Source organism: Peromyscus californicus, unplaced genomic scaffold (assembly GCF_007827085.1).
Source record: "Peromyscus californicus insignis strain IS unplaced genomic scaffold, ASM782708v3 Scaffold_17__1_contigs__length_78620276, whole genome shotgun sequence".
Taxonomy (NCBI): Eukaryota; Metazoa; Chordata; class Mammalia; order Rodentia; family Cricetidae; genus Peromyscus; species Peromyscus californicus.
The window spans coordinates 69,090,152-69,111,817 of NW_026294469.1; the positions used below are offsets into that span (position 1 = coordinate 69,090,152).

General features: G+C 49.7%; 1 protein-coding gene across 3 annotated transcripts in view; it reads right to left on the reverse strand.

The window, feature by feature from the left end:
- Nucleotides 1–215: 215 nt before the first annotated feature.
- The window catches only part of Nfatc1 (nuclear factor of activated T cells 1), a 113,798-nt gene continuing 92,347 nt past the window's right edge, over nucleotides 216–21,666 (reverse strand). For all 3 annotated transcript variants that reach the window (XM_052742661.1, XM_052742663.1, XM_052742662.1), the window contains exon 10: nucleotides 216–2,069. In XM_052742661.1, coding sequence (XP_052598621.1) covers nucleotides 2,020–2,069 — 50 coding nt within the window. In that variant the 3' untranslated portion in view covers nucleotides 216–2,019. The remainder of the gene's footprint in view (nucleotides 2,070–21,666) is intronic.

Consider the following 21,666-nt stretch of genomic DNA (forward strand, 5'->3'; position numbering starts at 1 on the left):
ACAATGCCGGGAAACACTACCAAATATCCACTGGTTTCTTTCAGGAAGGGAAGACACGCTTCTTCCTGTGTTTAGATGACGCGGGGCCAGTCAGATTCACTCCGTGAGGCACTTGTCACAGATCCCCACATTCACATGCAATACAGAAGAAAGCAGAGTGACCCCTAATCACTCTCACACAGACTGTCCAGCAAAAAAAAAAAAAAAAAAAGGGAAAAAAGAAAAAAATACTGCTTTATTGGATCCATTTTCTAACTACAAAGATAGCGGACACAAATATCAAACGCTTGCTTTCATTTGACAGCCTACTAAGAATGGTCCATGCAGCTCCATGATGCTAATAAACACAGGTACATACTAGATGCAGGCGGGAGGCAGCCTGCAGGCGGCCGGGAGCTATGTGTGTACAAGGCGGCGCACGTCAGCTCTTCACAGTCGTGTGAAAACGTTCAATATGGCTTTCAGACATTTGTTTCTTTCTGTGAGTTGGAGAAAGGTAAGACACCATTGTACAGAACAAACATTTCAAAGATGCATCTTCCTGTGAGAGAGCTTTTCTTGTCATGACTCTGTGACTAACTCACAACTTCCACCCACAGGTGCAATTCAGGCATGTTCCATAAGGGGGCATTAACTCCTAAGGCACAATCATTAAACATGTTTTAATTAAACCGTGCTTTTTTGGTTATAAGAAATAATAGGTCACTGCTAGTAACTGTAATAAGCAGCTAATTACACAAAGCCGACACCAGCCTATCTGTTACCAGTAACTAACCTGAAAACACACTATCCACAGACTGCATATAGAAACATTGTTTTTGGTAATTGTTTTCTTAGATGAAGCAGAGAGCTATAAGGCTTCTGTGAAATAATAATCTTATAATTGAACAAATATATTACACTCTTTTTTTGTAATGGTTATTTACAACCACTTTCAGACTTGGCCATTTGGTAGCCTGTGGGCATTTGAGCACAGCTCTACTGCGGTCTAGGGTGCTCAGTGACTACATGAGATAAGAAAACGCCACCTGCCTGTTCAGGGGTCACAGACCCTGATGGAAGGTGCTGGAAAACCGGGTCTGGACTCTGAGGTGCATTCTCAAGGTGGACACTCATTATTGCTAACATGGAAGCCCCGCTGGACGTGGACTGGTTGTCGCCATCTCCGTTCTTGGATATCTATACATAAATATATGCCTATATGTACATGCATGCAAACACAAGGTACTGTCCCATAGCAGGCAGGCTCTGTTCTGTCCAGGACCCTGTCTTGTGCTGTTCAACTTCCTCTCACTATGTTTGAAGCCAGATTAAGAACAACAAAAAAAAAATCCCAGCATGCTATTATTAACAAACTTATGGTTTTAGTCACATGGAGGAGGGAGCTGATTATGAAAGAGCCGAGATGACAATTGGAAGACCTCTAAAATGCACTGGATAAGGCAGGCAAATCATTTAGGACAGCCAGGAAAGTTAGAAATAAGTAGGAAGCCGTAGCTTGCCAGAATCCTATCAATTAATACAAAGGATAAAGGCTCCTAACAAAGTGTTTTTGCCTTTTTTGTTTGTTTGTTTGTTTTTAAATAGCTTTGGCTCCTACAAATACTCTCATGGTAGAAAATTCAATGCTTGCTTCCACAATGCCCTGGTGTGGTGGTCGGGTGAAATAAGGCACTTCCTGTGTTTTAATCCAGTGGGCAGGAGGGTCAGCCTTGGGCTCAGTCTGCCACACAGGCCCTTCTTTCGTGGGCCAGCATCTGCCCCTGGCCTCACTGGCCAGCCCTTCTCTTCCCTTGAGATGACTTTTCTCTCTCAAGAGTCGCCATGGCCTCCTCTTCTACTCCGTCCTTGTTAGAGAGCTACTTCTTCAGACACAAGCTCCTAGCATTCGGTAAGTTGGGATTGCTGAGTGGTACCAGATGTGGGCTCAGTTTATTTCATCAAAGTCTCGCTCGCAGAAGCCCAGTTGTCTGCACTGAGCCAACTCCACACAGCTCCTGCCAGCTCCAACGCGCTGAGTTAGGAGTGGGGGTTCGTGCCGGAGAGGTCGTTGCGTATGATTTCATTTACTGCAAGAAAACCAGAGGAGAGAGTATTAGGGAAATGGTACCTTACTGCCAACCTCCAAGTTAATAGCAGGGGATGCCAACAACCACATTTCTAACGGGTTATATTCAGTCTGCGATGCTTAGATGCCCCAGAATACCTGCTTTCGGGCAGGAGTCAACTTCAGGATGTTGCCCAAGTTTGTAAAACAAAATGTTGACACACCACAACATCCCCCTGGAGTGCGCTCAGTGGCTGGGACAGAAGGTGGTGGGATCTACCATGGTCATGAACCTCCCTTTGTTAGGGATACTTCATTTGTTTTTCTGAAGAGGGTCGAGTCACAGTGGCCCCCACAAGCCAGTGATGGCCACTATCAGTGTGTGAGTTTTGGCAGATGGACAGGAAATGAGAGAAGGTAGGGAAGGCCATCGCCAGCAAACAGCACAACATCCCTCCCTCTCCACCCTGCCTCTCTCTGCCCAACCACCTGATCCACATCGAGATAGGAAATGTCACTGGGCAGCTGTCACCACGTCCCATTTTTCTAACAGAGTTTGAAGGCAGGGCACCCATGCTGACGTCAGGGAACCACCCAGGCTTCCCTTCCCCATGGGCTGGAACACCCGCCCTGCACCTAGATAAGCCCCTAGAGCTCCCTGATGGAGGCCCCGGCCTGTCTGAGAACACTTCCTGGAGCCATCAGGGGGCGTGTGCTCCATCACCCCTCCCTTCCCTAAACTGCCTTTCAACACCCCTTCCCCAGCAATAGTTTTAAGAATAACAATAATAAAACGCAATTGGGGGAACCAGGAATTGTGTCATGGGAACTGATAGCAGAAGGAAGCCTGGAGACAAACAGAACTCAGGCTCATCCAAAAGGGGCTGCCTGGCAAGAGACTTACAAGAGTGAGGCTTCCTACACCAGAGCCACTGCTGCTCCTGGGCTCCCCTGCCTAGGGGAGTTCCTTAAGCTGTTCCCTCAAGAGTCACACTTTCAAAGGTGAACCATGGCTGCTTCCTGGCCAGCTTCATTGGTGGTGGTGGTGGGGGCACTCCTGGGCCCCTTTGTGCAGATCCAGGAGTGATCCTTGACCAGCACACTATGGAGAGGGCTCAGTCTTTAGTGTGGAAAATACCAGAAGGCAGGCAGGCTCCCTCTGGCCCTGTGACTTCACAGCCACTAATGAGGAATAACAAGGCCCAGGTGCTCATAGGCTGGTCTGGGACCAGCAATCAGGACTCAACTTGTCCCTGGAGTGCGCCCTGGTAGCTCCTTAGCTACCAACATTTTCCATGATACTGGGGTGTGGGTGCGGGGCCGCTGCACAGCCCTGAGAAGCAGACGGGCAGCAGGGACCCCAGGAGGACCAAGGGCCGTCTGCTCTGTGCAGTGCAAGCCACAGTCACATGTCCCTCCTGAACCCCTTCTGAGTCCACAAGGCTTTTCTCATGGCTCTCTTGTCAACCTCTTTGGGCTGAGCTTTACATTTGACTCCCCAGCAGGGATATCCTGGGACAAGAGGCATTTCATTCATCTTTGCGTAGAACTCCTGGAAGAGGTGCACCTGTCTACTTTATACTCTATTTCATCGGCGTCATGTCGAAGAACAGCCAACAAAGGAAGACCACAATTTCATTTCTTTCTTCCTTTCTTTTTTTTTTTTTTAAGGTGGAAAAAGACTTGCCTGAAATTAGGATTTCTCGGGGCCAAGTTAGAAGGGCTCAGACACTTGATGAAGCACAGAGCTGTGTGCAGAGGGTTTCTGTGCGGGGGTGGAGACAAGCCACAGCCCCCTCCATCGTGCCACACCCATCTTTGTTCCGGTGACAGACAGCTGTGCCTGACTGCCAGGGTGTCTCATTTGCCTCACACCATCTCCAAGCCTTGAGAGCATTAGGGCTCTGGGTGCTCATTGCCCAGACTGGGTTCCCAGGCAAGGGCAGAGTCAAGACGAATGCTCTACCTGGGGCTCTGGTTTGGTGACCCTCTCTGAGTGGCAGGTGGGCATGCGGGGCTGGGAAAGATGCCTGCAGAGTATGAAACGCCAGGACTGGGAAGATGAGCCACCACTTAGAGGCAGAGGCAATTTCATGGGTTCCAAATACATTTTAACAAGGCTCCACACAAGAACTGAGGCACCAAACGAATTACACTAAGAGAACCAGCGCTTCATTGTTCATTGAAATCATAGCATAGATTGATTAACAGCCTAATCATTCCACTAGCAGTGATTAATAGTGAAAGGAGGCATAAAGAATCATGTTGAGGAGAAGAAGAGAAACCCCATGAGAAACGAGAGATCTAAGGAGTAATAATGATGAGGAGAGCAAGGATGGTATGGGGGGTAATAATGAAGGATGGGAGGGGCTGGGGCCAAGGCTTAGTGAGTGACAGTGTACTGTTCAAGTAAAGTCAGGACCTGAGTGCAAATCCCCAGCACTCACGTTAAAAAGCCAGGTGTGGCTACGCACCTGGAACCCCAGCACCGTGGGGTCCAGAGGCAGGAGGAGGATCACCAGGGCTTGCTGGCTGCCAGCCTGGCTCCGGGTTCAATGAGACCCTGTTTCAAGGGAGTGAGGTGGAGAGTGATAGAATGGGATACCCAAATCTTCCTCCAGCCTCCCTGTATGCCATAGGCATGCACTTACACATATGTGTGTACACACACGCACACACACACACACACACACACACACACACACACACACACACACACGAGAGAGAGAGAGAGAGAGAGAGAGAGAGAGAGAGAGAGAGAGAGAGAGAGAACTGAGGAGTAAAGCTGATAATGAAAGAAGGGAGGTCCGAGAAATACTACGAGATAAAAAGATTAAAGAGAGGAGCCTGAGGCATCCTAACAATGGAAGGAGGGAAGTCGGAGGAGTAACTGCGTGGCCGAAGGTAGAGTGATGATGGACCAGGAGAGGAATCCAGGTAGTAATAAAAATGGGACCCAAAGAAGATCTGAAGAGCAACTGTGGCCCCCGGGAGTTCAGAGGGATAAGGGTGATGGCATGGGTCAGAGACATCAAAAAGCATCTGAGAATCTTCTAGTTACTCATGGGCCTGACAAGACCACAAAAAAAAATTGCTTTAAAGGTAAAAGAGGAAGAAACATGAGATGTGGGCTTCCCCCTGCTGCCCACTGGGGCACCTGAGCCTCAAAGGGAGAGCCCTGCTGAGGGATGGGAAATTACTCAGTGGTCTTCAGCCACAGGGGTCCCCCGCTGGAGGCAGCAGTAGGTAGGCCACCAAATGTCTAGTCTGCTTTCTCAGTCTTGTTTGGGGCTACCACCGAGAGCTCGGGAGAGCTCAAGGCAGGTCCCTGAGCACCTGTTGCTGTATATGACTTCAGGTGGCTGACCTGCTTCCCTGTCCCAACGCTCGTGGGCTGGAAGTGTCCCGTGTCCTGCTGTTGGTCAGGCTCACGATGTCCAGTTAGGATCATGAGGTTCCATGAGCACAAGCCATCCTCCCATGTAAGAGCTTTCCCAAAGCTGCCCATGGGACTGAATGGGGCAGGCAGCAGCTAATGGACAGCAAAGACGGATGCCTGCTTTCTAGTGGAATTCCATATTACTGTCCATACTGCTGGGATGGGCAGGACTGCAGTGGTGACCGCCACCCACCCAGCTATTTATAAGACAGAGGAGTGAGTTCCTCTAGGCATGTCTGTGATAGCGCCTGTGAAGTCACCTGTGCTTCCATTTTACAGGGGGACAAGGGACACACCTGAGGTGTAGTTGACAGATGGCTGACCAACAACTTGATCACCCCCTCCTGTATTCTTTTCCTGCCACCACTTTCTCTTCCATGAGGTCACCACTCTGGGTCCCTATCGGCCCACGTTTCCTTGGCTCTGCTGGTCCCTCTGGGGTGGCTTTCTCTCTGATACAGCTGTGGCGATGACACCCACGAGTTCCCACCGTGTCTTCTCTCCACCGATGATTTCCATCTTCTTATTCAGCTTTTCCACTGACAAGAAGGCCTCTCTTTATAGAGGTGTTTTGAACTGCAGGTGACATGTGACCCTCACAACTTGCCTGAAAGAGGAACCTCTGCTCACTTAGTCAGATGTCCCTTAACAGGATGTGGCAAACTGTTAGACCACAATTCAATTTAATAAGTAAGAAGGGTTTTTTCCCCTTATATTTGATTTTCTCTAAAATGCTCCTAAGGTGGAAACTATTGCTTTTTTTTTCTCTCTAAAGTATGTGTGTGGCACTTTGAATTGTTATAATAACCTGGGATGTGCCCACAGGCTGCGTGCGTCCCTACGAATCTCATCTACATACCCACACTCACACCCACTCCTGTGTGCATGCCTGGAATTGAGTAAAATAGAAAGTCAGCAATTTCTTTCTCAAGTATAAAAACTAAAGAGTTCCAAGTGGAGGCATAGAATTCCACCTGTGCTCACAGGACCTGGAAATCTTAACGAGGGTCTTCCCAGCTCTGCACAGAGCCTCCTTGGCCAGTCACTTACGAGTCGTGCAAATCACTAGCAAGGCAGAAAGTTCTCCCCAAGTGAGGCAGAAGTCCTCCCCAAGTGAGGCAGAAGTCCTCCCCAAGTGAGACAGAAAGTCCTCCCCAAGTGAGATGGTCACACTTGCACACAGCTGCTGTCTTCCTTTTTAGTGCCCTGCCAGAAAACTGGCGGGAGAATCTCAGGTGCCCATGAGAGTCAGAGCTCACATCTCTCTCTGGTCACTTGTGGGTTTTGTGAAACTGTGCAGAGAGCCTTGCAAAGCAATGAGGGCTCATGAGAGCATGCCTGCAGCCGACTCTCTCTTGTCCTCGGAAGGACAAAGCTTTGAGTCAAAGCCACCTGACGTTGTTGACTGAGGGTCTTAAGTCAAACTTTAACAATTATTAATTGCTTAATAATGAACAATTATTTTGCCCACCATTTACACGCCCTCTGTGGGGTTCAGTCTGTATTTTTGGGGGTGCTTGCAGCAATCATGGTAAGGAATAAGGCAGATATCGAAGTAACCAGCTCTGCCAGGGAGAGACACCACAGAAGGCCACGTGGGGCTCGGTGGCTCTTGTTTTCCAGCTGCCGTGGTCTACGGCGCTGGGTCTGGGTCTGCGCATCACACATGCAGCATGCAGAGTCCCACCCAGTCCTCCGCATCTGCTGCCCGTGTTCCCACTGCAAAGTCCACAGGTTAGATGTGAATGTTAAGAACATACTTCACTAGGAAACTCATCAACTGCCTAGACTGGTGGCACGGGACCTGCTGAGAAGGTGGCAGGGACAGAGGGATGCAGGCTCCTGAAATCCTGAGGCCACTTCCCTCTTCTAAACTTACTCCCATGCTGTCCCCCAGTCTTCACTGTTTTAACTGCAAAGCTTCCCCCCCCCCCCGGGCGGGCGGGCGGGCGGGCGCAGAGTTTCTGTCTCTGCGGGCAATGCTTGTATTTACTCTCACTTTCTTTCCCTGCTGCCCGAGTCTGCTCAAATGACACAAAGCAAGGAGGATTAACGCATGCCCCCATTACCAGCTCATGACAAAGCACTGGGCTTCTGTGGAGCTGAAAGGCTGGCTTGCTTCCTTTTGTCTGTTTTAGACATTTCTCCCGCACTTAGGTCTTTTTTAAAAGGTGGGCAGACTGAGGTAAACAATCACAGAACCCCACAAAGTCCGAGCTGTCACTTGTGTTCCGGGGACACTGAAAGAGCAAACAGCCCTAGGGTCAGTGTCTCTCCTGCCGCGAGGCAGACAGCCAGTGAACAAACACCCCTCAGAGATGCAGGTAGTCAGACTGGTCCTGGGGAAACCTGCCGGCACACCTTTCAGAAGCTGCGCTCGCTCTGCTGCAGTGTGGCGGTGGGCTTAGGCCTGACGGGCGACTCTTGGATGTGAACAGTGGGGGATGAGACCAGGCAAGCTTGAAAAGAAGGCTCCAACCTCACGTGATCATCGTTTCTCTGCTTCTGGCCTCATTTTGAAATTTGACCTCCTCCAATCCTGCCCTTCGAGGGCTCCACCCAGTCCACCTCACACAGCTTTATGACAGTCCTAGACAAGCTGACTGTGTCTGTGATGGGACACTCTGCTGAGTGGCAGTGATGCATCTTTAAGTTGCAGCAGAAAGCAACCGTCCCAGAGTAAAGCCCAGGATCTGAAGTCTAGCTTGTCACTGAGATGCAGGATGTCCTGTGATCAGAATGGAGGCACAAAAGAACCCCAGGAAGAAAGGGATGCCTGAAACCCATCATATACCCTGATGTTGTTTGCAGTAAGCACAATCCTGTCACGTATTTCCCGGGAGTATCTGCAGGCTAGATGGGGCATCACTCAGACTTGTGAGTAACCCTCTGTGTGGGGGATCCAAGACTTTTCTTCAGAAAACCCACCTTGGGCCTGGGAAAGCTATGGTGAGAGGGAGGTGTGGTAGGGAAGGCAACCGCAGGCCCCAGGGTCTCCCATTATTTAGGTCCTTCAGCCAGCTAATGGAAAAATAAATGGCCCCGGGCGGAAAGTCTCAAATCAGGGGTGACGGCAGCCTGCGTCCACTGTGAGCACCTTGCCTTGCCTCCCTCCTAACTCACCCAACATCCATCGAGTGCCCATCACATAGGGGGTGAACAGCTCGTGAGCCTCATCTCGTGTGGCTCCCAGGAGTCTGATGTCACTACGGGTCTTACTTTGGTCCTCAGGTGGTGAGGGAAGGCAGGGACAGGTGGGAAGCAGCCCGTGGGGGTGGCACTGTCACTCGGAAGCTCCCAGACAGCCATAGGAAGACTGGCTGTGACTCCCTTGGGGAACATAAGCCTTCCCCAGGTTTCTACAGGGCAGAGCAATGGCGCCCACCCGACACTCATCCAAATCCTCGGGTCTGACGGTCACGAGGGCACTAGTGCTCTCTGGTGAACTTTCTAGTCCCTGACGTCTGTCAGAAGAAGGAGGAAAAGCCCCGGCGGTGTGTTGGAAGTCATAAGGTCTGAACCGAATGCAAAGCAGAGTCGGACCGCACAGCTCAGCCAAACCCGTGCAGAGGGCTCAAAATGGCTACCCGGAGGTGGCTCTGCAGCCTCACCCCGGGCTTGGGAACATTATCCTCCAGATTCCCTGAAGGGTGCATGTGTGCCTTGGTGATCAGGGCAAACATCTGCTCTGGGTTTTCAGGTCAGTGCTAGCATTAGCTTTGTAATGAGATCTGGGCAAAACAGGGAAAATGGCGGTTTGACCCAACCGAGGCCCCCTACCTGGGCCCCCACACGCCCACATGGTCCGTTTGTCCCTCTTTCTTGGTGGGACTGTCTGAGGACAAGCAGTGACCCAAATATGTTAAGAGACCAGTTGAATACCACCATGCTGGGGAGGGGGGGCCACCCTCAGCCTGGGGAATGAGGAACCGGGAGAGACAGGTAAAACTTGTTTTTGATGATATTCAGATGCGATTTTCATTCTTAGACACTAGATTCAGACTTAAAAGGATTAGAATTCTGGTTCATCAATTTCAGCCCACGTAATTGCATTACTTTCACATTCAAAACATTTACTAAGCATAGATAAGGGCCATATTTTAAAAAACAAAACAAAACACCACTGCTGTAGCATCTAAACACTTTCCTCTGATTGACGTAGATACTGTTTGTTACTTAGTGGTACAGGCATCTGGCTCCTTCGCCAGTGATGTTGGCGCCAACAAAGAAAGCAGCTGTACCTCCACCTCAGGAACCCGGGGCACAAACCCGGGACCCTAACCAAGGACCGCCTGCAGGCGCAAAGCAACCCTTCATTTCTGGATAGAGGACTCTCCTCAGAGTGCTCTTCATCTTTTCCACAGAAGCAGGATGGGAAGTAAAGCCTGAACAATCCTTACAGAACCTCACACTGGACCACATGGGGTCCCAGCCCCCCCCTCCCCCCCCGCATGGGCTGACATACACATAAACAAGTACACGCCACAAAAGCAATGGCTACTCACTGACTCCGTTTTTTTTTTCCTGAGGGACAGAAAAATGCATGTTTTCCCCCCAGACTTTAAGCCATTGAGAATGTTTTTATTTTTAAGAAAAGTCAAAATAACTTTTTGGGGAGTGAAACCAAACAGGAAGGGCATTCTCTCTCATTCCTGTGACTAAAAGATAATTGCAAAAAAAAAAAAGAAAAAGTATTCGTTAACCTTCCCAGAAAATGCACCTTTAGCTAAAACCTTTAGCTAAAGTTAGACCTGGGATCTAAGAGGATAGGGATTGAGGTAGGCACAGCTAGAAATACCTAAAGTTGAAGGCAATTCTTAAATAACTACTTCTGAGAAGTGCCTTGTGTGTGCCGCCTTGAACTTTTACAATATAATGATTCTCGGAACAAGAGAAGCCTGTAATGATGGTGGTTGAAACTCTTAGTACACACACGTTTCCGTTGCCTTAACTTTCATTTCCAGGGGTTATGATGCACGTATTTGCCCCTCTGTGTTCTCGGTGAGTTGTAGGATGCATCGCTCTTGATGTTTCTACGTGCTGTGTATACAGACTCGGTTTTTACATGAAGGACCGCACTAGATAGGAGCTAGGAACACAAATGCCATCCGAATGAGGGGTTAGAGATTAGGAAGTGGGAGGAAGGGATGTTTTTATCCCACCATCAGCCTCCTGGAGCCATCCAGGGTTGGCTCAGGTTTGTGCTCTTAGAATTTTTAGATTTCTTGAGAAGGCACAGCCTCCTAGAGCAGTGGTTCTCAGCTCATAAGTCGAGACCCCTTCGGGGTTGCAGATCAGATATTTACATGACGATTCATAAGAGTAGTAGAAATACAGTTATGAAGTAGCAACACAATGATTTTATGGTTGGGGGGCGGGTCACCACAACATGAGGAACTGTATTAAAGGGTCGAGGTATTAGGATGGAGATCTCCTTCACAAGTACACCCTTTGATCAGCCATCATCCTGTGCCCAGCAGTCTGCATGCCCACAACTGCCCACTGACAGCGGCCCAGCCCTCCAGGGCCCAGGGCCGTGTCTGTGATCCAGGCAGAGGACACAGGTTTTCAGTATGTGTGTCATGACCACTTCAACTTGGAAAATGCACACTCTCAGCATGTCTGAATGTGGTCCACGCTTCTGGTTTTCTCAAAGATGCTTTGGGAAGCAGTGGAAACAGCGTGGCTTCTCAACTTTCATTAAAAAGTAAGCACTCGTCTTACCTCAGCGGCCTGCGTCTATCTCAGCCTCCACTTATTTTTATCTTTTAATCATAATAAGCCACCGCCACGGGGCTTGCTATTTCTGGAAGGAGAGAGTGGGACAGCGGAGTGAGTGACAACAAGTCACAGTTTTAATAAAACATGACCCTCCACCTGGAGTGGGGCTAGTGCTGCCGGGCGCTGCCGCTACGCAGGACTGTCAGCCGTGAAGACGGAATGATTTTCCTACCGTAGGTAGCCTGCTTCCCTATTTAGCCTGAAAACTCCCGAGCACGCAGACAGCCGTGTGGAAACTCCAGCGGGGTTGGCCACGTGGCGGGAGATTCCACAGGCCTGGCCATCCAGTTGATGCAGGCTGGAGAATGTTTCCATATCATCTGCTCTGCTATTTTATCTGTGCCAAACTCCATTCAGCAATTACTCACCAGGACCATTAAACCACCAACAAGTATTTTTTTTTTCTTTCCAGGGCTTTCCTTGTGTTGTTAGAAAATGTAAAACATATCTCCCCAAATTATGAAATTACCATTCAACAGAATTAACGGAATTGAGAAATGAAAACAAAAAGTTTAAGTGAAAATAAAAATCAATGGACCCGAAGGAGAGCGACCAGCATGAGTTTCCACTTTGTCTTTCTCGCACTGTTCTGGCTGGTTCCGCATGGGATCAGGGTCTCGGGGACAAAGACAATGGCAGCCCCTCCTTCCTTTGCAACACAGAGGAAGAGATGGAGGGATTCACATGTGGCTGTTTGACACATGACATGTGAGAAAGTCAAGGAACCACATCAAGATGCAGAAGCCACCCTCCAGTAGCCTGGTTTCCACCTGGAGCTTGGGGAGACCCCAGCTGAGTGTCCCCAGCAGCAGCAGCAGGTGTGAGTCACCAGGTGCTGCTCGTTCAGCAAAACAGACAGCTCATAAGCTGCCTGTCTCCTATGCTTCTGGGAGGTGGGACCTGCTTCATTTGACCTTGAACCAGAACCTCACATTACCTAAGAGGCATCCAGTAAGTCTGTCAGGTGTGACCATTGCATTTCGTGTAAGGAAACAGCTACTAACAAAAAGGTACAGAGAGAAAGAGGTCAGGATTTGGTGTTTGAACAACCCAGCAGCCTTGGCGTTTGGCGGGGCAGATGAAGTGGGTGTGAATGTGAGGGAACCCGTCCTACTTGTCATATGCTTGTTGGGAACACTCACATTTGAAGACTAGCACCTCTTCGAGAAGGCACTGGAGCACTAGGAGGATGTTGGTAGTGTGGGTGCCATGCAAGCATGAGGACTCAGGTTCAAATCCCCAGAACCCACAGAAGAAAAAGCCATGTGCTGGGGTATGTGCTTGTAACCCCAGAGCTGAAGATGTGGAGTCAGAGACAGGATGCCTGGGGGCCACTGGTCAGCCAGATTAGCCTACTTGGAAAGTCCCGGGCCAGTGAGAGACTCTGTCTCCAGAACAAAGTGCTAGCTCCTGAGAAATGACACCTCAGATTGACTTCTGACACACCACACACACACACACACACACACACACACACACACACACACACACACATGAAGCCCAGGGAGGAAGACTCAGCGATGGGCCAGGCTCCAAAGCAGCACACACCTACCTCTCAATCTATCTTCTGATGTAACTGACCCCTGTGCCCATGAGCAGTGAAGGCCACTTGGGCACCATGCCCACAACCTTCTAGGACCTGGCACCACCTTGACATCCCCAGCCTTCATGAGCCGCAGGTCCCCCACTCCTTCTGCAGCCCACATGGTCATAGTGAGCACAGCCTGAGGCTGGGGGACGAGGACTCCATGTTCTTTCCATACATCCTACGAGCCTGGGGGGAATCAGAACACTCACGGGCTCTGGCTGATACCTGTCACAGCAGTGTCCACAGAGGGGACCAGGAGAGCCTGAGGTCCTGTCTTCTCCTATGGCTCAGTAGGATGGCCTACACACATTTCTACTCTGCGGCTCTGCTGAAGACCAAGTGTACATCCCTCAGGAAATCACATTTTCCTCATCTTCAAAATGCCCCAAATATTGTCCAGATTCCAAGAAGCAATTATGAATTTGTTTTATTTTTTTCTTTACTTTTATTTTATGTGTATGAGTGTTTTACCTGCATGTATGTCTCTGTACCACGTGCATGCAGTGCCAACAGAAGCCAGAAGAAGGTATCAGATCCCCTGGGACTGGTGTCACATACAGATGTGAGTAGCCATGTAGGTGTTGGGGATCCAGAGGAGCAGCTAATGCTCTTAACCACGGAGCCATCTTTCTGGCCCCATGAATTTGTTTCTTAAAAACTGAAATCATAATGCTAAAAGTGATATTCTGGCTGAGGTTTTGGGATACTTAATGATCCTCAGGTATCCGGTAGCAGATGGTATTAGGGAAGGAGAGATGTCGTGAGTGAAAATGCAGAGAGAGGGGCTGAAGAGGCTGCATGCTCCCCCAGGGGTCTGAATCCTGTTACAGAGGCCAAGCTGAGCAGGATGTTGCTCCTGACCCTCCTGTCCCACAGTTTTAGAGCACACATACTGACTGTAGGTGGTCCCAGACCCTGGGGAGTTCACCTGCTGAGCACCGGTCACCCGGGCAGCAGCTGGGCCTGATTGTTCTGAGTCTGTGGGCGTTGACATGGCTTGCCTGGGCCTTCCTCAGGTACTGAAAAGGGAGTTCAAATGACACTCATGTAGCTCTCATCTTTGGTAAACAATATGGCTTTTACAGGGTTGTTTTTTGGCTGTGTGCTGTAACTCAGTCCTCTTAGACAAAAGCCCTGTGAAGCCATGCAGCCAAGAGGCACAGGATGGGTGGGTTCATCTCAGCGAGTCCACAGTAAGGGCCCTGAGTTCATAGGAGGCTGCCGTTTAGTTGGACTTGGTTGCCATCTGATTCCACATTTACCGGGATGGAGAGTGTGACCCTCTTTCTTGAGTCTTCTCAGTGCCAGGACTACAGGCATGCACCACTAAACTGTCCACTTGTTTTCATAAAGTAACTGGAGAAGGAGTCTCATTATTCTTATTACGTAGCACTGAGTAGACTGGAACTAGCTATGCAGACCAGGTTAGCCTTGAACTCACAGAGACCCATCTGCTTCTGCCTCCCAAGTGCTGGGATTAAAGTGGTGCACCATTTTCTCCAGCCTGTGACTCTATCATCTTGCCATACATTTTGTCTCACAGAGCCTTGGGTTCAGTCTCAGCCAAAGTCCAGATGGCTGTGGTGGTACCCTGGCTTTGCTTTCTTGCCTTCCCATTCATCCCGAGTGGCATCCGCCTTTTGTCTCTCCATTACTGAAGTCTACATCCTCTTAACGCTAAGCTGTGGCTGGTCAGTCTCTAGATGTAGAAGTTTCTGCCTGAGAGGACTTGCCATACCAAGAGGCCTGCCAGCTCCAGGCTCCCTGTCTTTCTATTTCACCACTGGGTTTAGTGGAGATGGTTCCTCTTCTCTGGCTGTGACTCTCACAGCCTGCCTCCTCTCCTTCACCCTGACTAGTGGGTCTGCTGAGCCCATTGCAGGCTCCAGGGATACACCAAGCCAGCTCTTCTCCCTGAGATCAGTTAGAATACAATGCTTTGCCAGGGGATCCCTCCTACATCAACTCCCACCAAGGCTGTTCACTCCTGGGTCACAGACAAGCATGTCAGACTAGAACTCTGAGCTCCCACAGCCCTTGGCCAACTCTGCAGGCTGCCCTCTGCCTCCTGAATGCAGGACACTTCTCGCCATGTGGAACTTCCACTTGTAATCTTCCACCCAGGACACTCATGTCCACACGTCTTTATGTCCACTACCTTCCTGACCATCTACAAAAGGCTACTTAACCTGTCCCCTGGTGATAGGGCACCTCAGGGATCTTGTGTGCCCCCTCCCCACCCAACTGAAGCCACTTGGAAGGCGAGTCTGACCTGCCATCAACTGCTGGCAAAGTGACCAGTCACAGACCCTGTTTCACTGTTCTGAGATCTGCACAGGAAACAGAGATTCCTAACGTGGAAATTAAGGAGAGGGAAGAAGGAGTCAGAAACATGCAGGCAAATGAGACCCTGTGATCTTGAGCATATATTGACCCTGGAGTGAAAAAAAAAAAAAACAACCCAAGATTGAATTTTTGTATTGATTATCCAATTATTAATCTTTATGGAGGCTATTCCAACACTGCACATAATGAGCAATTCATCAAAGTATATTAGATGCCATGGAAGTTGCATTCAGTATAAAGGGCCATTAAGTTCTTTGTAATTGCACATTACTGGAGCTTTCCTCAGACCTAAATCAAATCAACAGGACTGGTGTGCACCTGCTCTAATTGACTTTGTGTACTAACGCACGCCACTAGCGTGAGGCCCGACACCAGGCCTCTCTGCAGGACCCTGGCTCCCAAAGACCACAGGTCTCAAGGACCACTTCCACCCCCTGCCCGGAGCATGGTTTTCAGGGACCTAGGTGGGAGTGTCTACCACCTTAGCAGCCTGGCTGGGAGAGGGGCCGGTCCTCAGAGCTCCACCTTCATCACAAGCCCTACTCCTATGCCAACAGAGAGTTGGGGTGGAGAGTTGGGGTCTTCTGGGAAGCCCACCCACTCATCTAGCATGCCTGTTTTGTTGCGATCTCAGAACCCTCACATCCAAAGCAGGAGCCTGAATCTAATCCTGACTCGTGGGGACAATGAGCACTGTCCTCCCTGTCACCCATTGTTATGATTTTGAATGCTGAACTTTTCCTTGTTTAAAATATTCTCACCATATCCACCCAGCTTTCTGGGGGGTCAGAGATCCGATAATTTCATAGACCTGCAATGGTAGTGACGAAGAGGCTTAGGAATATTGTGTGCACACACATGTGAACATGCAGACACACACATGTGGAGGCCAGATGACAGTCTCAGTTGTCGTTCCTGAATGCCATCAACTTATTTTGAGACAGAAACATGACAGGAAAACTAGGCTGGCTGGCTAGTGAGCTCTGGGCATCGGTCTGTCTGTTTATCTCCCTAGTGCTGGAATTACAAGGATCTCTGTGAGCCTCTGTGTTATGTGGGCACTGGGGAATGGACTCAGAGCCTCTTGGTAAGCACTTGAATCTGGCTCCCAAGACTGGATTCTGGCTTTAAAACTGATATGTAATAACTGCACCTGTCCGTGGGACACTCTGCACCGGGGCTGGAGTGTGAGCGACACTGCAGGGGTGAAGTGTGGAACATTCTGCACCAGGGCTGGAGTGTGGGCTACACTGCAGGGGTGAAGTGTGGGCGACACTGCAGGGGTGAAGTGTGGGACACCCTGCACCGGGGCTGGAGTGTGGGCAACACTGCAGGGGTGAAGGGTAGGCAACACTGCAGGGGTGAAGCCAGGGTTGTGGCAGATCATCCTACTTGCTTCCTTCCTTGAGGCTTGGAACTAGAGATGGAGTGAGGCTTCACAGTGCGTCTGAGCATTACACTGTGCCGTTGCTGCTCTGTGATCCATGCCTTGTCTGCATTTGTGGAATTCCTCCTGAAGGGTTGCTGACAGTGTTCAGTAGTTTTGGCATTAATTCCCTTTCTGCTCCCTTAAATTTGATATCTGAGGAACCTTAAACACATCTTCAGAATAAAGACCAACATGCAGGCAGCAAATGATTAGCTCCTGGGACACCAGGACTCAGTCTGAGGCCCAGAGGCATTCTGAGAAGGTTTGAGCATGCGTCATCCTGACCTAGGCAGCACGGAGCTTCCACAGACCACACACTGTGTGTGCCTGGTTTCCTTGACCGAGATTCCAATGAGAAGAGAGGGACTCTGGATGAAGACACAGGGGAGGCAGAGACCCTGGCAGGGAGACCAGGGAGACAGGGATCTCTGAGTGAGGAGACTGGGGAGAGAGGAACCCCCAGGTGAGGAGATGGCGGAGACAGGGAGAGGCTCCAAGGAAAAGGAGACAGAGGGAATGGGAAACTCCTCAGGTAAAGAGACAGACTCCAGGAATGGAGTTGGGGCCTATGGAGCACATTGCCGAGCTCAGGGGCTCCCTACCATCTCCATTCCTCTTTCTTCACAAACAGTAGACACCAAGTCAAGGTTTGCTCACACACAGAAGCACAGTCAGAGGTTCTGTCAGAAATCTCTGAGTGAGTCAAGTTCTGGTCACCAGGCTGCTTAAAGAGAAACCCATGTCTGCACAGATCCTACAGGGAACAAAGTCCAGAGCCTGCTGCCTTCCAGGTGGGTACACAAGGCATTTGCTGGGCTGTGAGCCCACCTGAGACCCAGGGCCAGCTCCTTGTCTGACTGGTCAGTTCTCGGTCTGCCCAGCTGCTAGATTTGGGGGAGGTGGCAACCTGGGCCCAGAACACCAGCTGTAAGCAGAGCCGAGTCCACGAATGGTGCCTCAGGAACATTGGCACATTATGAACTGAAGGTCGTGAACCCCATTTCCAGTTTGGCCTTGAAAGCAGAGAAACAGGAAGCAGAAGGAGGGGACAGGAAGTGGCTTGCTGGGGAAGGGACCACAAGGGTCTCATGGGGAGGCCAGCACCCCTGGCTTGGAACTCAGGTAGGAGCTACCCCCACCCAGCCACACCTCCCAAGAGATGGTCTTTAGATTAACGGACTGCCTGGCCTCCATCCACATGCTGTGGTGCAACACTTTAACTCTGCATGGCCACAACAGGAAACAGCGTGAAGGATGGAAAACTGGCCCTCAATCCTGGGGAAAGCTATTTCCATTCAGCCAGAGAAAGATACTTAAAAAAAAAAAATCGAACATCACAGTTAATATGCTGACGGAAGAAATGGTATAAGTGAGAGATAAAGAAAGAGAGAGAAATAGGAAATGAGACAGGGGAAGAAAGGGTGAGATTTGGAGACAAGGAGAATACAAAGAGAGACAGACAGACAGAGAGACAGACAAACACACAGAGAGAGACAGAGAACGAGTCAGAGAGAGAGACAGAGAGAGAGAAAGAGAGGTACAGACAGACACACAGAGAGAGTGAAAGAGACAGAAAGACAGACAGACAGACACACAGAGACAGAGAGAGAGAAATGGAGAGAGACAGAGAGACAGAGACAGAGAGAGCAAGAGACAGAGAGACAGAAAGACAGACAGACACACACACAGAGGAGAGAGAGAGACAGAGACAGAGAGGGAGACAGAGAGAGCAAGAGACAAAGGAAAACAGAAAGACAGACAGACACACACACACAGAGGAGAGACAGAGAGACAGAGGGAAATGAGGGGCTGCCGCACCCATTCACCAGGTGTGGACAAGAAGGGCAGGCAGACTGCCTTTAGCTTCTCTTAACCCAGCAGGACCACGTAGTTAGCACACAGGATTTGACAAACATCTGATCTCCTTTCTTGAGTTAGAACACACCAAAGGCTCCCAGTCACCACTTCTTCGTAGTCTTCACTCCACCCCACCCCCACCCATCCCCGCACCCATGACTCCAGACGCTGTGGATCAGGCCAGAGCAAGCATCCAGGTGCCTGAGACTGGCTTTCTCCCCAGACCTCACCAGCGCCTGCCACCTCACCCCAGCCATTCCTCCACCTTTTTTTCTCTCCAGCCATCTGCCAAGAGGAAATAACTTCCCCACGCTGGAGTCTGGGGAACCCGGGAAACAATCTGAAATCCACAAAAATAATTGAAGTTCCCTTTTACTGAGCCATTCAGCTTCGTTCTGAGTTTTATTACAATGTCAACAAGAGTTTAATTTGTTTTAAAGTTTAGGTTCTTAAACTGGAGTGATATACGGTAGTTTGCAGCTTGCTGGTAACAGCTACTGTGGAAAAAAAGGAAAGGGCACAGGCAGGCGATTCTAAGTTTGATGCTGTGAAAGCAGGGAGCTTGGCCAAGGGCAGCAAACAGCATGCAGAACCAACACGACAGAGTTGTGTCCACAACACACCCATGTGCACGCACCCATACACACACACACACACACACACACACACACACACACACACACACACACACACACGCCCCTACCCCCAACCTCCATTCTTCTGAAGGCACAGCCCAGTGAATACTGCGCCCAGTCAGCCTGTCATCAAGGCGGCCTCTGTGTCTGGGTGAAGGGCTCCTCCCAGCTTGAACGCTCTGCAGTGACCTGCTGCAGAGACCCTGCTACTGAGCCTCTGCCATGGATTTTCCAGTCCTTGCTGGGTGAACTTCCAGCCTGGTAAAGTCATTTGTGGAGACATGTGAGACTGAACTATAGACCCGTCCACTTTATGGACAGAAACAGAGAAGGGGGTTTTTAAGAAACCGGTGGTTTAAAAGCAGGAGTCCTGGGTTGGAGAAAGGGGTACAGCAGGTCACCCTGTCTTCAAACGTCACTTGTGAAAGCAGCCTTGGCTCTTTGAAGCATAGCCCCGGTGACCCACACGACTATCTGGTGACATAATACCCATCAGGCTGGGACCCACTCCCACTTCCCTGAATCAGCCTGCTCTGGGAGGGTCCAGAGCCTGGTCCTCTGTGTTTTCCAGACCCCAACCTCCTGCCATATCTGAAGCAGCAGCTGGAAGACCTGATAGGGATAGGCTGAGACTGAGGAGACCACCTCGCAGTGTGGGAACAGGGCTGATAAGGCTACCCCTCCCAGGGAGCGACTGGGACAGTCCCTGTACTGTCTGTGGCTTGGGAACAAAGCCTCTTGGCGGATAGATAACCTCTTGTGGGCCTGGATGCCTGGCCTATTGTCCTGTGTATCGGACTTGTTAGACCTGGGGGCTGGCGAGGCAGACTCCCCTAAGTGTTGGTGGCTACTTCATAATCTAGGAGGAAGGAAGAACCCAGTTTCAAAATTAAAACTGAAAAAAAAAAAAAGCCTAAAACTGAACACAGTAAAGGAATTTTCAAAATTCCATGCAGCCAACCAAAATGACATCAGAGACACCAGATGTGTCAGAAAGCTCAGTCAGGCCATGCCAAGAGACCTAGACTGAGGAGTCCACCCTCGGCCTATCCTCAAAGTGATCCTTTAGTCAGTGATGAGGACCTATGGGCTCATTTCCTACGAGAACGTCTGCCATCAAAGCTGGTTCACATTCTACGAGGATATTTCTTCTAACACACTGAAGAATGGTGCAGGGAGACTGCATGAACACCATCGACTTGCCATTGTTCCTCTGGCCTCGAGGACTTTGAATGGCTGACAGAGCTCACAAAACTGCACTTGAGTTTGGCTCTCATCAAGGGGGTGAGATGAGCCCATCAGGCCGTCCGTCACTCCCCTCCACCTACCGGTTCCCGTCTCTTTGTGTGAGACCCCACAGAGAACAGTCTAGGAAGGAGGTCAGAGAGAGACCCAGATGAGACACAGCAGTCCAACCCTGAGCAGGACCACGAGGCAGGTGCTCTATGCCACGTATACAAGGCCGCAGTGAAGCTCTCTGTAAGTCACAGAGCGAGTTCACTTACAAAGTCAGAAGGCTGTACTCTGCAACCTTGGTCCCGTCAGATTCGTGAAAGAGTATTTCACATACAGTGTAATGCTCTTGCTTCAGAGGTACCATCCAATGATATTTCAGTAAATTGACAGATTTATTTTTGTTTATTTAAATTCTTCTTTTTTTTAGATAGGGTCTTGCTGTGTAGGCAAGGCTGGCCTTGAACTCACAACAATCCCTTGCCTTAGCCTTCTAGATTACAAGCCTGGGCTACCACATCCATCTTGAAGTTATGTGATCCTAATGAGTGTTTCAGAATATCCCTGGAAGCTTCCTTGTCCTCACGGTGGATCTCTGCCCCATCCTTCCAAAGACAGTTGACATAAATGGACTATAGAGGACTGGCCCATTTGCCTATCTTTCTTTACTCAGCTCCAGGCTTGCAAGTCCATCTGAGCCCAACATGACCCCATGTCTGTTTCTTGAATCTATGGGAGTACCACACTTCTGACGATTCACCAGTTGCTGGATGCTGCGGGTGTTTCCAGGGTTTGGCTATTCTAAAGAACTCCAAAGAACACTTGTGCCATTTAGGAGTAAACAGATGGTCGAATGATAGGCGTATTTTAGCTTTTTATGAAGTTGTCAAAGTCTCTATTCTACCTTGCTCCTGTCTGTGATAAGTCAGGACTCCACTTCCCAACGTCTTCTACAAAGTTTGCTATTTCAGTCACTAATGAAATCTTGCTATGATTTTCAACTCGCATTCCCTAATGACTAATGACATGTAATCACGTATTTCTCAATGACATGGAGAGATAATCTGGAAAACATGTCCTTAGGTAGTTTCATCATGGTGAGGACATTACAGAATGCACCTGTACAGACTACAGGGGTCATAGTGTCACATCCCCAATAACCTTGTGGATCATTTTTTTTTTATATGTGGCCCAATACTGACAAAAATATCATCTTCATCAAGGCATCTTAAGATGACTACACGTCTCTGAAGAAATGGCTTTCCAATCTCTGGCAGTTTGGACTGAACTGCAAGCATTCCTTGTAGATGC